The sequence below is a fragment of the Papilio machaon genome, chromosome 10 (genome assembly GCF_912999745.1).
Source record: "Papilio machaon chromosome 10, ilPapMach1.1, whole genome shotgun sequence".
Taxonomy (NCBI): Eukaryota; Metazoa; Arthropoda; class Insecta; order Lepidoptera; family Papilionidae; genus Papilio; species Papilio machaon.
Window position 1 is genome coordinate 7,061,631 of NC_059995.1, and position 18,702 is coordinate 7,080,332.

At 35.8% G+C, this 18,702-nt stretch overlaps 1 protein-coding gene across 1 annotated transcript in view; it reads right to left on the bottom strand.

Annotated features, from left to right (window-relative positions):
• Window positions 1–18,702, bottom strand: part of LOC106718023 (lethal(2) giant larvae protein) — a 34,480-nt gene that overhangs the window by 2,044 nt on the left and 13,734 nt on the right. The window contains exons 3-24 of the mRNA XM_045679649.1: window positions 13,791–13,968; window positions 13,260–13,506; window positions 12,986–13,173; window positions 12,692–12,871; window positions 12,240–12,328; window positions 11,844–11,963; window positions 11,320–11,482; window positions 10,514–10,703; window positions 8,448–8,565; window positions 8,184–8,285; window positions 7,899–8,003; window positions 6,891–7,050; window positions 6,353–6,492; window positions 5,162–5,309; window positions 4,640–4,740; window positions 4,421–4,525; window positions 3,917–4,057; window positions 3,035–3,195; window positions 2,438–2,531; window positions 1,961–2,056; window positions 1,273–1,386; window positions 724–850 (exon numbers count right to left, since the gene is read on the bottom strand). Coding sequence (XP_045535605.1) covers window positions 724–850; window positions 1,273–1,386; window positions 1,961–2,056; window positions 2,438–2,531; window positions 3,035–3,195; window positions 3,917–4,057; window positions 4,421–4,525; window positions 4,640–4,740; window positions 5,162–5,309; window positions 6,353–6,492; window positions 6,891–7,050; window positions 7,899–8,003; window positions 8,184–8,285; window positions 8,448–8,565; window positions 10,514–10,703; window positions 11,320–11,482; window positions 11,844–11,963; window positions 12,240–12,328; window positions 12,692–12,871; window positions 12,986–13,173; window positions 13,260–13,506; window positions 13,791–13,968 — 3,067 coding nt within the window. The remainder of the gene's footprint in view (window positions 1–723; window positions 851–1,272; window positions 1,387–1,960; window positions 2,057–2,437; window positions 2,532–3,034; window positions 3,196–3,916; window positions 4,058–4,420; window positions 4,526–4,639; window positions 4,741–5,161; window positions 5,310–6,352; window positions 6,493–6,890; window positions 7,051–7,898; window positions 8,004–8,183; window positions 8,286–8,447; window positions 8,566–10,513; window positions 10,704–11,319; window positions 11,483–11,843; window positions 11,964–12,239; window positions 12,329–12,691; window positions 12,872–12,985; window positions 13,174–13,259; window positions 13,507–13,790; window positions 13,969–18,702) is intronic.

Consider the following 18,702-nt stretch of genomic DNA (forward strand, 5'->3'; position numbering starts at 1 on the left):
ACTACTTATTTTCATTTTAATCTCCGCTGTCGACAGCTAATATTATAAAACAAATACGATATACTTTAAATAATACATTCAAGATTATTTAGGTACCATTCACAAATTATGTCAAAAATTAGGTTTCTCTAGTCTGGTAAATGCATTTTAAAAAAGTATTTAAAATCTAACATTCGTACGACTTTAATTTATATTTTATTATCTACATGACTCATGCAAGGATTTTACTGTATATATATTTCTTAATTAATACTTATTTATTTATCTAACTTTTTTAATACGTTATATAAAAAAATATATATAAAATATAAGAGTGAATAATTGCTAAGCTTTTGATTTTATAGTAAAAAAAGAGCTTTTTTTTAACTTCAAACTTTGACTTTATATCAATCGATGGCTTCTACGAATAAGGGTCAATATACAAATTGACAACTATTTAAGACTCAAAGTTTTAACCATATATGAAAAATAGACCTCATTGGGTTTTTTACTTCAGCAAAATATCATTTACACTTGTAAATATGTATTTTGTTAACTAAACTAAGAAGTTGCTTTTACCAGAAAAGTAAAAATCATCAATTTGTTACTTTGGCCCTTATACATAGGACCCATAGATATGTTAACAGATAAAATGTTTAATTGGATATGTTAAAAATCTGTATTTGAAGTTAAAAGCTTCACAAGTGGTAAGAGTTAATTAATATTGGTAAAAATGGTACTCACTGTTTTCTGTTGTGGTATTGTTTGTGGTTGTTGTGGTGGTGGTGGTGGCGCCGTCCACGTTACCGTCATTAATGGTCGTCCTTGTTGTAGTCTTCACCACCAACGAACTTGTGTTCACTTGCGAATTCTGTTAAATTTTATTTCATCAAAAAATTGAATCGCTAAGCTGTTGTTAAAGTACTTTTCCACTAGAGTTCGAAGACTTAGCCGTACGATACTATTTATATATTAAATCCTAATATTGTATGTATATTTCTAATATATAAATATAGACTCATTTAGACATAATCCTGAATAGTACGACCAACTCTAGACAGTCGCTTCAGAGCGAGACAAATGTATAGGAGTACATGAGAGCGCAATTCAAACTGTACGAAATCGACTTATGTCTAAATGAACCTTAAAACTTAAAGATCGTATGTAATTTTACATATATCTCTTCTCTGCTCAAAATTAAAGTAAATCGTAAATCCCCTATCCTGTAATATCAATCCAGGAACAAAATTTGTGTGTCATATGTCTCCTACCCTGCTTTATCAATAACCTTACCTGCAGGTTGATGTTGAGCTCTGGTTGGTCAGCATTGGTATGATCTCGCACAGAGTCCACCGTGATGTCCCCCGACGCCGCTGTCACATCGTGCACAGTCTCCGCCGTCTCTTCCTGAAAATCACGTCACAATAAATTACAGTCAAACCTGGATAAGCGAGAATCCGAGAGACCTCAATATTTTTCTAACTTAGTATAGCATAGTATATATTGTATGTGTCCATACATACTAAGCTACATAGTACGTAAGGATCAGTTAAGTTTTTGCTAAGTTGAATGCGGTGTGCTAATAACATTATTTTTGCTTGTATGTCAGTTAGTCTAGCTATAAATATTATAAACAGAGTAACGAGAGCGTCGTTAGCTCAGGGGTTAAGCACTTGACTTGCAATCTACAGGCCCTGGGTTCGAATCCCGCAATATACCAATGTCTATTCTATTTTCTATTTACATATGTACATTTATCCGAGGTTTCTACGATGAAAGAAAACATCGTAATACAACCTGCAAATATCTTATAAGAAATTCAATGATATGTGTGAAGTCAACCCTCACTTGGCTATGGTTGACTATGGTCTAGTCACCCCTAAATTGGGGTAGGCTCCGAGCACCTTAATGGGGACGTATAGTGAGCTGATGATGAACGTGATTACTTTGTTATTACTTCATGTAGAAGATTAAGAAATACCTTATGTTCACCGTTGGTTAGAGGAGTTTCCTCAGCAGGTCCTCGCAGTGCGGCTGCCCATGGCGCCAGCAGGATATGACATTGAGCAAACGTTACCTAATAAATACATAACAATATTTAAAAAAAACAATAAAGGCATAGAATCACATCATAAACTAATGATTCCCAAAGTGGGCGATAACGCCCCCTTGAGGGCGTTTGAAACCTAGGAGTGGGCGATAAGGGGCCCAAAAAATGTGGGGCATTGAAATTAATTAAAGTAATGAAATTGTCGTTTTTAAGTTTTAGTGCTGAATAAAAATTAGGGGCGCTCTGAAATATAATTGATTTTCAAAGGGGGCGGTGAAAGAAATAAGTTTGACAATCACTGCTCTAAACTATAGAATTTTGATATCTGTAACTATATTGTCAAGTGAAATCTTTACCAAGTATTATTAGAATTAAGATTAGATAGAATGTTCAGTATTTTACGTTTACCTTTGTCGCAGATAATGTAATCCTTTGCAGTTCAGATGACGAGTGCAAGTAGAGAGCTTCACCACGCTTTGAGAAACATAGACTTGATATACCGCTGTAAATAATAATATCAAAATAATTTGAATAAATTCTGAGATTATTTGAGGGTAAAATATTTAAAATGTTAATGTAGACATACAACAATCGTAATCTTAAAAATGGGAGCAATTTGATCGTATGTTTGTCTATAAATAATTCTAGCTGTCGCCCGTGACTCCGTTCGTGCGGAATAAAAAAAAACTTTATCAGTAGCTTATGTATTCTTCCAGACTGTTCTACATCTATGCCAAATTTCATCGAGATCCATGCAGCCTTTCTGGAGATATCTTCTAACCAACATTCATCCATACATCCAAACATTTATAATATTAGTAATTATAATATAGTAAGTATAGTATAGTAAGTATTAATCTAAAACTCAGTGCGACCGCGAAGTCCTCAAAATAAACACTCGCCCTGAAGATGGACCCCCAACGGCTCTGAAACTAGGTGCCATCACCAGACGATCACACGTCAGTTAAGCCCTTCTTAATTAATTAATTAGTAAGATTTTATTACTTGATATCTTCTTTGCGCACAGCGGCAGCATTGAGCTGACGGCGCAGTTCAGGACTGAGCACGAGACAGTCTCCCAGGTTGGTGAGACAGAGCAGACACCACTCACGATGTCTCTCACCACCTGCCACACATTCGAACCAAGCGAATGCTGTACGACGCACCTGTAACCAAACATAAAATAAATCCAGTTTATTAACCAAATACAAAACAAATTACACTTACAAAAGATATCGATTAAAGAAAAAAAAATTGTTCCTGGGTACTGGGAAAAGGCTCAGCTGATGATGCCTCCAGCTTATCACTGAACGCCGCCATTTCTTCCCCATTCATTACTTTGTTATATTATGTATAACTAGATGTCGCCCGCGACTCCGTTTGCGGTTTTAAAAAGAAAATTTTAATTAGCTCTTATATTCTTCCAGACATGTTCTAAATTTATGATAAATTTCAACAAGATCCATTGAACCGTTCTGGAGATACCTTCTAACATACATCCATCCATCTAAACTTTCGCATTTATAATATTGGTAAAATTGGACAGGAAAACACGGATAAAACTGTAATCTACTTGTTACCACTTGGGTTATTACTTATGGTAATTATTTCGGGATGTATCAAATTAGACTTGTATGTGTATGTGATGTGGTACAGACCTTTTTTTTTTTAATACAAAGTGAAAATTTTATATGTTTTGTGCGAGGAATAACTTTTTATTGCTATATTAATATATATTTTACGAGATTCATTAAAGAGTTTGAGTTGAGAATTTTTTTTTATAATATAAATAGATAAATGCTTCACCACAATCCCACCGGATATTAAGTGTTACCAAAAGATGGTACGATATGGATGTATGGAGTAGGAGTATCTTTGTATAGTTACCCTGGCGCCCTCGTGTGCAGTAAGCTTGTACTTGTTGTGCGGCTTTAGCGATGGCAGCGTGAACACCTTGAACTGCTCCTCCGACGTGATGAGCACCCGGTGTGTGCCAGCCTCCGGCAGCGCTGACACACCTCTCTCCACCTGCACACAATAATGTGAGTTCACACTGACGAAACATTTGTATCCTGTGTATAATCCAATTTCAATCATTTAGTTTCTAGGCATAGGCAATAGACAGTAGGCTTCTTGTCCTTATGGTATATTGCCATCTTTTTCATCTATATATCTATATATATAAAAGAAAATCGTGTTAGTTACACTATTTATAACTCAAGAACGGCTGAATGGATTTGACTGAAAATTGGTGGGCAGGTAGCTTAGAACCAGGAAACGGACATAGGATAATTTTTACCCCCTTTTCTATTTTTTATTCCGCGCGGACGGAGTCGCGGGTAAAAGCTAGTTTTCATATAAAAAACAGAGATAGCAATGTTAATTATTTACCTCTAAAGGATCTGGCAGCGGTACTGAGGCTCCATCTAACACTGTGATGCCGATAACTGGAGCTCTATGTTTCAGTTGAATTTCCTTTGCTAATTGACACGTTACCTATAAAAAAAGAAAACAAAAATATAAATTTTCAAGCTTTAAAACCTCGTAAAATACGCTATTTAATATTCTCATAGCGAAATGTAATTTAGAAATATATATATAAATACATACGGGTTCTTCTTTCCTTTTGTTTGTGTTGGGTACATTTATCGTGAAGGCGTACACAGTGCCGTTATTTGTGCCCGCCCACAGCGTCGGCGTTGAGTTTTGTGCTGCACAAAAAATAATTATAAATTTAAATTATATAAATATAATAATATACAATTTTCAACGTAATAATTAATATGCTAATAGAAAGACAATTTTAAATGTTTTTTAAAGTTTTATTCTTAGATTATGAGGTGACAAACGAGCAAACAGTCAACTAAATTGACTGAAATAACGAATCGATCGTTATCCAGAGACATCCGCAATTGGAGAAATGCACATAAAGACAACATTTCCCTTTCCTATGCGTCTCCTCTTCCGTCAATTCCACTTCCCCTTCCCATCCTAAGACACGGAACGAAATGTGAAATTGCTTCCACTTCACGCCTGTCTTCTGTGTGGTGTTGGTACCACCATGTTCCCGTGTGTGGGGCAGACCCAGTCTTGCAACAGATGTTGCTGTTGTCTACCACTGTAACTACTTACTATTGATAAGGAATGTCCTCGCGAAGTATAGACAGCGCACCATAGAGCCGAATGCGTCATCGTTGGAACGCGCCTCCACCGCCCGCTCTATTGGCTTCACCTCTGCATCTGTTTCCGATATCTTATCCACTGGCTTCTTTGCCGCTGGCTACATAAAAATAACCACTAATAAGTCTTACTGTAAAACCTAGTTTAATGGTCACTTAAACGGTCTCTTATTAAAGATTTTTCGTACAAAATCTCTAAGTGTACATTTAGTTTGACAAATCTAAACTAAGCGAATGTTTAAATAACCATGAAAAGATTCTGTGGCAGAATTTGTGTCTAAATTTGTTTGCTATCCGTACACGTTTTTATTTTGTATTATTAATATCAGTAATCGTGGGTTTCTGAGACCAAAAATTCCGTTTAAAACAGTGATTGTCAAACTTATTTTCTTTCACCGCCCCCTTTGAAAATCAATTATATTTCAGAGCCCCCTAATTTTTATTCAGCCCTAAAACTTAAAAACCACAATTTCATTACTTTAATTAATTTCAATGCCCTCCATTTTTTGGGCCCCTTATCGCCCCCTCCTAAGTTTATTGTTCTCTCTGTTTTGTCAAAGATAATAACAGGGATGACGAAATGTTTTATAAAGAGATTTCGGTCTCAGAAACCTACTGTAAGAATTGTATAGATAGCATTCAAACAAAGAAAAAAGCAGGCAATGCTTGTAATGATTTAATTTCGATGTGAATTTCAATGTCTGTCAACTGTAAAGCGACGTATTGCAAAGCTCTATAAGATTTTCCAATACAGAGAAAGCCTATAAAGCTTCAAATGTTATGCGATCGAAGCGAATCGTATTGGGCCGGTGTCCGCCAAATCTCGTAAGTGCAAAAAAAAAAATATGGCACAAATGTGCAAATTGCTGCTTTAAATCAAAACAAAAGAGTTGATTTTGCATTGATCTATAAAAGATCGATGGTAGCAAAGCTCTCTCGTATACTAACTATGGACTGTACTCAAGCAAGTACAAAGTAAACATACACTATCGTCTAGTGTTGAGGGTACTTGTGAAGAAGAGTCAGAATAACTGCTGAGGTCGCTGTCGAGTCCGGACTTTGGTTGGCGGAGGAAAAAACGTTAATATTAAGACTATCGCTTCTATAAAATATTATACGTTGAAATGTTAGGGGCGTGGCTTACTTGTGACTGGGAGGTGGGGCTGGAGGAGGTATTCTGCCGCCGCTGAGACCTGCCTTTTCTTAGACGTCGGAACGATTCTCGGAGGGATTTTTTGAACGATTTCCGTCTCGATATTGGCGTGTCTCCGGCACCAGAATGATCTGAAAAAAAAACATCACGTGAAAAATATTGACACAAATATACCATTACTAGCTGTCGCCCGCGACTTCGTCCGCGCGCAGTAAAAAAAAAAATGGTGGTTATGAAAAATATATGTTGGCCGATTCTCAGACCTACTTAATATGCTCACAAAATTTCATGAGAATCGGTCAAGCCGTTTCGGAGGAGTATGGCAACGAAAACTGTGACACGAGAATTTTATATATTAGATATAAAGTAAGGCACAGCGCTAAAATTGCATCTTAAAAGTCATACAGAAGAGTCAGGAAATTCATATAGTACTTTCTGCATATGGTACAGTCAAAAACAAAATGGAGTTTTATGTATGACTGTACCATATGAAGTAACAGAGAGCGTTATGTGTAGCAGTGTACAGTACCGTGTGGGTTGAGCGTACAGCGGTGCAGTAGGGGGGCGGCGGCGAGCGCGTCCAGCAGCGCCAGGCCGTGGGCGGTGCCGGCGCACACCACGCCCCACTCCCACTGCGCCGCTAGCGCCGTGATCGCGGCCGGAGGCGACAACTGCGCCACTGCGCTCGCCTGCAAATAACGTTATATCACACATTTAGACGATATAAAAAAAATCCTAGCGGACGATAGTTTGTTATCTGACTTCTAATTATTTATCTGAACAAACAAAATAGATATAACAAGACACAAAGAAAGTCTTAGAAAAAAAAACTTGAGAGGTGTGTTGGGACACCCGGATGGAACGAAGTTCCTTTCAATTAATTAGTGAAGAAACCAATGTTTATTCTATGAATAAAAAACTTAAGTCTTCACAAGAAGTACATTTTATTTCTATGAATTTTCGTTATATATTGTCACGTCGTTGCCATGGTGAAGTAGCGCTCATTCGTCTATAGCAAAAAGTGTCGTGACAACTTTTCGTAAGAATTTTTTCCGTCTAGCCCCCTTTCACAACGCGCGATAAGGAACTTCGTTCCAAAAATGGTTATTGTGAGAAAACTATAAAAGATAGATAAATGCTATCGCGGACTTTTATTTAGCACATTTAAAGAGCTACAATTCTTCCATACATCATTTTTATGTTGGTCCTATTGTTTAGCCTACGTGAGTGCTGAAAGCAAAATTTTTGCAACACATTTTGAAGCTAAATTCAAAATCTACTAGTCTTTTATTTAAAAAAAAAATGGGACCCATCTGCAAGCACTTCCTTTCGATTAAAATTATTTTTATCAAATCGGACCACCAGGGGCTGAGCATCGCGATAACACACATAAAAAAAAATACAGTCGAATTGATAACCTCCTTCTTTTTCAAGTCGGCTAAAAAGATATTAAATTTAATCCAAAAAAATAATTGTGAAACTTCACATTTAATTTAGCATTGTATTGCATATTGAATAAAACGTAACATAAACAGACCTGATATCCTTGCGGGAAGGTGTGAGTACCAGCACGAAGGGTTAGCTGATCGTGGCCCTTCCACACGAAGCCGTCGCGGTCTGACACAATGTTCACTGACATCGACTGACAAAGAAATACAAACATAAATCAAATAAGTCAAGAAAACTTAGTCTGATCACATTATCTGTGACGTGGCGAAAATTAGAACTACAGCCACAATATTTAAATATCAAGAGATAATTGCGCCGCCATTACGTAAATATCTTTGGTTATGTTAAAATTTAATATATTCAAATTTCTTACTTTAACTTCAGCAGTGCTGGCGGTGGTTTTGAGACTGGCTACGACAATATGGCCGGCTGCTCCACCAATCGTCAGCATACCCGATAAAGGACAAAGGATAACCTATAACATAAAAAGGTAGTTAAAGACATTCCTTCATAATATGTACCTTCCTTTTCTTTGTGTTTTGATGACAGTATTGAAGTATGTATCATAATGTTATATCTTTATAAAAAGAGAACTTCAATCTCGTATTTTAATAATAAATCTAGATTCTAGACTTACTCGTTTGACTGCTAGTCTGGGATCATCGCTATAAGGGTCAAATGTACCGACACGTCGGAACGGCGGCCATTCTTCCTCGTCATTTTGACTGTCATTGTTCTCACCTATTTCTTCACCGCTATACACAAACAAAAAAAACATTGTAATTTAATTAATATTTTATTCTTTAATAGACTTTAATTCAAAGATTAATAAAAAAAAATCTTCACTAACCTACTTAACCTTACTTAGACGTATTTTACTTCTGCTTTGTATTAATTCGAAAAAATACATGTGATAATATTTATATGGGTAAGTTTTTTTTTAATTAAATTTTAGGTGCAATGTGCGAGTGTATTATTTATTAGCTAAGTGTTCATATGATAGTGCGCATTTTAATGTTTTTAACACCACATCGTGTGTCAAAGGGATAACCCTCCCAAGTAGGGTTGGCGACAGGCAGGCGGCCGGCCGTAAAAACTAAAGCCAAAACTTCAAGGTTTTATAACCTTGTGTGCCGACCCCACGTGAGTGGGAAAAGGCCAGGGAGATGATGATCGTGTGTCAAACGCAGGCTTTCTTGCTTTTTTGTTAAGTGAATTAATTTTCAAATGGTTTTAAATTTAATGTTCATATCTTTGTGCTCGGTAGTTTTTCTCTGTCAGATTTTCTACTAAAACAAACCGTGGAACCTTTAATATTAATTTTTAATTTAATTATAGCGTAAAAAATTTATTTCGTCTTTTTTTTATTCCCTAAAATAATGAAACTTCTAAGCAAATCTAAACTAAATTTTTACACCGAATTTACTTACTAACTCCCTTTATAAACAAAATGTGTAAACACTTTTCTATTTTTATTAGTTATAGTTGAATTAAAGTTTTTAACACAGATTACATTTTATATAAAAATAAACATATAATACAAATATTAGACGAAAATAAATGTAAGCATTACTAATAAACTGGATAAATATTTTATTTATTAATTCCCTTTTGTGGAAAAAATGCCTAAAAACAAAAATATCAAACATAGCAACACTGAACATAAACTGTCACTGTCATTTACTAGAACTTTACAAAATATTTTTAGTCTTTGTAAAATTAACACGACTATACATAAATATTATTCACGCTACCATACTCAGAACAGTTCCAAGCCGGTTCCTAAATATAGATTTCTACATTAAGGGGGCTATTTTAATAATGACAACTCTGAGTACGGCAGACATGCAAATGCACAACAAAATATAATCTGCAACAAACAATTGTTAGCATAAAGCACTGGACATGCTTACAGATACCGATGTTTACCTCGTCCTCGATCGTTTCAATCCGCTTTGAAGCGTCGCAAGCGAGAAGCAAAAGTTCAATGGTTAGATGATATTATCAAGCTTATGGATTTTTTTTTACTATATGTATATCTAGTATAACCTTCAAAGGCCACAAAATCTATTTTTATAATATATAATAATTTCTATTTCTATTTTGGAACGAAGTTCCTTATCGCGCGTTGTGAAAGGGGGCTAGATGGAAAAAATTCTTACGAAAAGTTGTCACGACACTTGTTGCTATAGACGAATGAGCGCTACTTCACCATGGCAACGACGTGACAATATATAACGAAAATTCATAGAAATAAAATGTACTTCTTGTGAAGACTTAAGTTTTTTATTCATAGAATAAACATTGGTTCCTTCACTAATTAATAGAAAGGAACTTCGTTCCATCCGGGTGTGTCTTGACACATCTCAAGTTTTTTGACTCATAATTTGGTAACTACCTAACGAATGTGACAGGAAACTAAACAAACCTTAAGATGGTCGGATGACAAATGAGTTTATGACCGATGTAATACTGGATTATTATTAAAAAGTGCTACCATCACCACAATTATTTTTTTTAATTAAATCGTACCTAAAATTAGAATATTTAGCTATATCTTAGCAGTAAAAATTTATACAATAAGAATAAATATATAAAATAATTTAATTCATGTATATAAAAATATAGTTCATGTTGAATTAAAGCAGTCATATAAAACACGCCTATACACTTCACCCAAGTAACCAAAATATATATTCTCACCTAAACAATTGTGCAGTTGTATACTTGTAGAGAGGTGTCATGGGCACCCCGCTGACGTCCCAGAAGCGCACAGATCCATCCTCATGACCCGTCAGCAGCAGCTGCCTCTCGCTCCCCTCTCCGCCCTCCACCACGCCCCCAGAGATAGGCCACGCCCCCTCAGAGTACACATTCTCGGTTTGCTGCTGCCCTATTATTATTAACATCTAGATTATTAATTGAATAAAAAAATAGTATTAAATATAGCTCATGTCAAACGAGGTTAGTGAAGCTTCATAACAGTGACAGAATTTTTCAAGTCGGATCATTAGTTTCGGAGAAATAAAAATCTGACCTCTATATAATATTTTATAATATTTCTATATTATATAATGGGATTATTAATTATCACAGGGGACGTACATAATTCAGTTTTAAGGTTCAAGTCTGGTACTTTTACTTGCTATATATTAAATATGGGTCATATAAGTCTAAGTCTAAGAGCGTCGGTGGCTCAGGGGTTAAGCACTTGTCTTGCAATCTGCAGGTCCTGGGTTCGAATCCCGTCATGTACCAATGTGTTTTTCCATTTTCGATTTACATATGTACATTTATCCGACGTTCTTACGATGAATGAAAACATCATGATGCAACCTGCACATATCTGAGAAGAAATTCAATGATATGTGTGAAATCAACCCGCACTTGACCAGCGTGGTTGACTATGGCCTAGTCCCTAACTTGGGGTAGGCTCCGAACCCCTCAATGGGGATGTATAGTGATCTGATGATGATGATATAAGTCTGGCATTTAATGTTAGTGTGTACCTGCGGCAACAATATTATCGTAAATATTGTTAGCGACGTTATCAACAAGTTGCGCGGTGGTGACTGCAGACGCGTGCACTGACAATAGATACGGAAGGCGCAGTGGTCGCCAGCGCTCATCGCATAAGTCGATTACAACCAGCTCCTCTTCAGCCAATACCACCTTTGGACAAACTTAAAGTATATACATGTACGGAGAAATTCCAAGAAATTAGTCATAAAACAGATGTTCAAAACATTTCCCCTGACAAACATTTTAATAAGAACGTGTCAAATTAGACTTGTTACCTAATGGTAACATCTGTGTGTCTAATGATCAAGTTGTGTTAGTTACACTATTTATAACTCAAGATCGGTCGAACTGATTTAGCTGAAAATTGATGGAGTGGTAGCTTAGAACTAGGAGACGGACATAGGAACTTTTTTATCTTGTGTGGATTTTTTTTATTCTGCGCGGACGGAGTCGCGGGAAAAAGCTAGTTTTAAGATGAAATAGTGATGTAAAATGTTATGTAATGTGTTACCAGTGCGGCGGCGACTTGGTTGACGGTGTGTGCGGAGAGTAGGGTGGGGGTGTCGGGTCTCTCCTCCTGCAGCGGCGCACCATCAGGTGGCACAGGCGTCGTCGTGAAGAAGTCTATCACCTGTCACAGTTATTTACATTGTTTATAACAAATTGTATTTTTTAGAAATAAAAATCATCTGTGTAATGTACCGTCAATTTTAACTATGGTAACACAAGTGCAAATATTATCTTTCTTTTTATTAAAGAATGTGAATGTTGGCAACACTGTTTATCTACACAATGAATTTATGTGTTAACACATGCCATGTTCAGTATTATAAATTTCTCATACACCGATGACACAATGCTTGTAATTTTACATTCATATGACACGATATTTATAAGGGACACTCACACGGCTTGTAAAGTCGAATGCCACATGCTTATCGCCTTGCTGTACTGTCACTGTATATTTGTCTGAATACGATGCTCGTGGCATGCCACCTGAAATTATAATAAAATACAGTCAAACCTTGCTAAGCGAGAGTCCATGGTACCGCGAATATTTTTTCGCTTATAGAGATTTCTTTTACTAGAGTTTCTCGCTTATCCAGGTTCGATTGTAATGGAAGCAGGTTACTCCAAAATGGACGAACGGATCTGGATTCGATTTGACACAGAGATATAGGATGAAAAGCTTTGAGGCTATATATTTTATCCCGAAAAACTGTAGGGTTTCATTGGACAATTTTTTTTTTTCGTATAATTATTTATTTCGTAACGAAACAAAGACTTAGTTTTTTTTAAATTTCACGGGTACAAAGTCATAAAAAACAGCTAGATTAGATATAATAAAAGATAAATTACCAGCGTATATGATAATCTCATCGTTGTCAACACTGGTCCTAATAAGGATCTTTGAGATGGCCTTGCAAGGGTAGGGTCCGTAGGGGGTGATGGGCTCCTTTAAGGGCCTGTCGCTTGATGCTCCCGCCACCTCCCATGTCACATATGACCCGTCGTTATGAGATGATGTGAAATGTTCGCCTGGAATAATTGAAAAGTTAACCCTTAGACTGTCGCACACAGACTCACTATCGTCTAATAGTACCTTTAAGATTTACAAAAGTAAATAAAAAAAATATTTAAAGAAGTTGTTACCGTCATCATTCCAGCACAAGCTCTCCAGCTGTTGGTTGGAGACGAAAGTGTGCGTGGGCGAGGCGGCGGTGCGGTCCCACAGTACCACCAGACCCCGGTTGAAGCCGATCAGGATGCGTGTCGGTACTTTAGGGTGCTCGCATATAGCCTCCACTGCTCCCGGATTCAATTTGAAATCTTCTGGACAGCTGGAATATCGTACAAAGAAATTATTATTTAGTAATAATTTTTACTGCGTCGAGTTTATATTTTTACGAGCACTCAAATAACTCACTTTTGCATAACAACATCCTGGTATATAACATCCTCGTGCAATGTGAAGGTGTTGAGATCGAGGTTGTAAATGTTGCCGGCCTCGGTACCCAGCAGTAGGCCCTTGCCGCTGGCCTCCACACAGAGGGCGGATATCCTTTTGTTTTTGCCCTCTAGTGTGTGAGACTTCAGTTCTACGAGTGACTTCTCGTTTATTTCCCAGAGGTGCAAGCTGTTGTCGTCGCATAGTGATACTAGACGACCTGTGCCTGGAACGAAGACATTATAATCAGAAAACTTTATTCATTTCTCATGATTTCATCCTTCTTTTATTAACTGCCTCCTTAATAATAAAAAAAACTCATAATGCAATTAAGATTCAAATATAAAATAACATAACTCAAGCCAGAAGCAAACAGATGTTACGGATTTTCATTTGGCGCGATCCTAAAACATCTCACACTTCACTCATCTTCCACATTCTTATATCTACGACGACATGCTCTTTGTATTTATAAAAATATTATATCTAGTAATTTTCAGAGAAACTAACCAGATATGAAGTAAATTTGGGTAACAGCGGAGTCAAGGTTTGTGTGTTGTCCGTACAATTCGACACCTGGACGGCCGTACACCTTGAGGGCTCCGGTGGCGGTGCCGAGCGCGGCCAACCGAAGCAGCGGGTCCCACGCGAGGGCCGACGCTCTGTGAGGAAAGCCGTGTTGCACTGTCTGGGGACAACACATTCTAATGTTACAAACGTCACTATAGGAGCATAAAGTTTTTAATGGTTGCAGATGGAACACAAATCATTTCAATCAATATTATAATCCTATATTTGTAAATTACTGCTAACTTTATTTATAGTGATTTGATAAAACCAAAATCCCCGTTTAAAACATATTGTTATCTGTTTTGTCAAAGGTAATGATAGGGATGATGATATGTTTTTACAAAGATTTCGGTTTCAGAAACCAACGATTAATGATTAAAGTTGGTACTTATGGCAGCAATGAGAATATATAACCTTAACCTGCTCGCTTATTTACTTTATTTTTACATAAGAATTACCTTTATCGGTTTGATAACTTAGGTATTACCTACTTAACAGTTATATTTATGTTTATTAATAATATTTTAAGTTTATTATTTACAAGTCAGTTACATTGAAGTTTGGTACAGTTTACACCGTGATCGTATTGTTTATGTTAAAATATCTACGTTTGCATAACATTCTAAAAATGCGAATGCATGCTATCGACAGAAGGAAGTCAGGTTTATAAATATTTAGTCTATGTCGGTCTTATTTAATCGTAAATTTTGCCGACGACATGCTTGTCTACAGTAAATACTGTTCATTGATCGTTATCACAGAGGCTTGGTTAAACAATTATGAATTACTAGCTGTCGCCCGTGACTCAGTCCACTCGGAATTAAAAAAAAATGTGTTCTTCCTGACTATTATCTACATCTGTGCCAAATTTCAGCGAAATCCGTTGAACGGCTCTGGAGATATCTTCAAACAAGCAAACATGCATCCATCTATCCATCCATTCATACATTCACATTTATAATAGGTATTAGTAAGAAGTTAGATAATTATAAATTTCATGTATTGTGCTAAAGTTGTTGTGATTACAAGATTTCAAGTTTATTTTATACGAAACAAAGTTCGCAGTTTTATATGCGTATATTGTGGCAGCTTATTCAATTTAAGCGAATTCCGTATTCATGCCAAAATATTTGATAGCGGTTTCGGCATCCGCGGCACATTTTCGGAAAGAAACCCTCGAGAATGCGGAGATTTGAGTTGCAATTATAAGAGCGTAACAAATACCAGACGTTTGTACTTAAACGTACATACTCATAAAAGCTAAATCAATTGTACTATTACCCGCATTGGCTGCCCGCCAGTCAACATTATTCGATAAAAACTCTTGTCTGCGTAAAGCTCCAATAACCTAGTAGCTAGTAGTAGGCTTGGAAAAATAATGTAGCGAGTTCGAATCCAACATTTAAATAGGTCGTTTTTAACATAGGATCAAAATTAAAACTTACACGTACCTTACGGAAGAACTTATTAACTTTTTTAACTATTCTTCACCACGAGAATTTCATTAAGGTATCAAAAACTAAAAAAAAATGTTCAATCGACTTGTGAAAATGGGGGGTAACATTAGTTATAAACAGAGTTAGTGTTATGGACGTATTAACAAAGCAGTACAGGGTCAATAGGAAATTTGTTATAAAATTATGTCGGCGGCACACGTTGGGCTTGCTATGATGTCAGTTTACAATTACAGGCGCGGTTGCTTTCGATGCCAAATGACATCATTTAACGAGGACAATCTGTGGCTCAAGACATAACTCAATCTGCTCGAATACTTTTCGCAGACGCATTTCCTTATAAAATTTTATAAACCAGTTATTGTTATTTTTTTATTCTCTTCTCATTTTAATTTTCAGAACGGTCTGAATATTTTAATTCCAACAAATTGGAAATTTAAATCTTGTTATTGAAAGTCCAAGTGCATTTGCCATTATTAATAATACAATCATGTTTTCCTTTTGATTTTGCATCTGTTTTACACTCTACACGAAAATAATTTAATAATGGATGTTAATATTGTATTTAGTCATCCAATGGCCACGTAACATAATTGGCCAATACTAGCAATGATTAAATTCCACTCACACCATCAATATGAATGAACTACATTGTGAGCAGTTAATTACCACTTGCTTGTACCGTCCAGATTGACACTATTCATTTAATTTGACAAAACAATCCAATTCTATTCGAGAATAATACATCAGTTTTTAATATGCAGTGGGTCTAGCACGAATATTTGTGACAAGCGCCAACGTATCGTCATGGACAAAATTTGAGCAGTGCCCATAAAAATCTACTACTCTACTAAATTTAACATAATTGGCGATGACGGTACGAAGTCGCAAATATTCGTGCTAGGCACACAGGTATATATTGAGCTTTTAAAATAGTTTTAACATAATTATTGTTCATAATAGTATGGTAATGTACAAATAAACCTAATTCCTTGCAAAAGAGTAGACGCTTGAGTCGAGTTACTTTGTACTTGGTTATCGCGCAATCAGTGAAACAAATTTCATCATCGTAAAATTTCAAGTCAGCCCTTTCAACAACTGTTAATCATAACAAACGATTTATGAGAGTTTAAGTTAAATCCAAAGAAGTTTACTTAATACAATTCAGTCTTCACACGTTTAAAGAAATATGAAACTTCACGGTCTAAACCAGTTAAATCTATAAATGTTATCACGGTTTAGGCCAATGCACTGGTAGTGCATGTTAATAATACTAAAGTCATAATCCAATGTTCAATCAAACGTCATTCACAAGCCATATTCACCCTTGAACATTGACAATAGCAGTCAAATTGGAAAGGATAAAGTGCGAGGTAGAGAAGAGACTAGTGGCCTATAACGGTGCAGAGGAACCGGTCCAATAGACCAGTCTGGTCTCGGTGCACACGTACTCACATTGATATTGGTCAAAATAAATTCGTATAGAAAACGTAAACTTGTTATGCTGATATTCGAAATCGATAAGTTTCCTTCCTCGTTTATACTGCATCAGACATTATGTGGGGAAAATGATATTGGTAAAGTATACGAACATTTAAAACGGTCATAATTAAGCATTTTTATTAGTTGTTTCCTTGGCAAAGAAATTCGCGATAGATCCATAACATATATATTTGTATACGTTTAAATTTTGAGGATTACATTTCCAGGTATCAGTAATTTAAGCTGATCATTGATTAAAATATTTGATAAGATAGAATGAGCGTAAGATAGTTTGTTACGTATCCAGCACGTAAGCAGATTGGCAAGACCGATCTATTAATATTGTAAAACATCATTTACTGAGTCATCATCGAATTGGTTGTTCGTGTTCTCAAGGATTTGACGTACTTCTTTTAATCAATACAAGACGCGGTTAAAAATTATTTAACGAATATAGGGGAGTTCTTACCCCTCTGTAATATTGTTGTACATCGCACCCTTAACTCCCCTTGGAGATTCTTTTCTTATAAATTAACGAAACACATTTCAAAGAATGCTAAGCCAGTTATAAATTACAACGTAGGTACGTAATAATGTCGTAACAATGCGGCGTTTTTAACACCATTCCCGCGTTCGTATTGTCACCGTTAACAAAACAATTATAAATATAGCTTTATGCTTTGAGAAGTTCCAAATGGATATTTGTATGTAGAGTTTTGTGAACTGTTGTCATTGAATCATAATGATTTAATGATCAATTTTTAATATTTTTTGGTATACAAATGTCAACTATAGCTAGTTATTGATTAAGCCAACAAACAAATAAAATACATTGATAATAGGAAAAGACTCGTTTAAAAGAAATTTACCAGCTAGTCCTTTATTTTCTAAACACGTATTTTTCATGCCAAAACCATAGTATATCATGACATATAGTTCAGTCTTTACACCTAGTAGCTTACTTAACATGCAATTCAGTTTACGCATGGTTGACGTAGCGTACTAGTTGAATAACATATGCCAGAGGACATCCATTACATTGTTCAAGTACTTTTATAAGCTACAACATTACCATGGATTTGCCGTCTAAAAATCTATACAAAACCATATATTTAATTTTTTCATAGAATAGTGAAAAAGATTTTAAAAGTAAGAAGTCACAGGTTGCCGTAATCTACATCTAAAACAAGAAAAATAAACCGCAATCAAGACGTTTTTTATGTTTCCCAAAGCTTATTACAGATTTAAGGCTTCATTGTCCTACTTTGTGTAAATCGATTTTTCCACCAAACTGTGAATCACCATCATAGGGATTGTGCCCCTTTGTTAAATATATATTGTTTAGTTAAAAAAAATTGGTTTAAATATTTGTTTATTTTGTCATTTCCATATCAGAACTCCTCCAATCTTTTACTTGTTGACTGGCATTTCACACATAATAAAAAAAAAACTACAAATAGTTTTTGCAGCACTAACATAGTATACTAGTTAGTATAGTAGTGGCGATGTCACTGGTGCTTCCGGTGTGCCATCCGGTCACACAACACACAATACACCTCGTACAGACTTTTGTGTAGCGCGCGTTCACTTCACTGATAACGGATTGTATTATATTTTAATTGTGCAGAACCGTATTTATTTACACTACGATTAAGTGGATAGATTTATTACACGATAACTGTTTCCACTGGTGAAACATTTGTATAAAACATATAGTCATCCCTCTAAACAAAAGAGAGTGTTTTTGTTCAGGTTTTACTACAGTGAAAACTTGGTAAGAGGAACATTGAAGTATTTACTTTAACACATATCTAATATATAAAATTCTCGTGTCCCAGTTTTCGTCACCGTACTCCTCCGAAACGGCTTGACCGATTCTCATGAAATTTTGTGAGCATATTGAGTAGGTCTGAGAA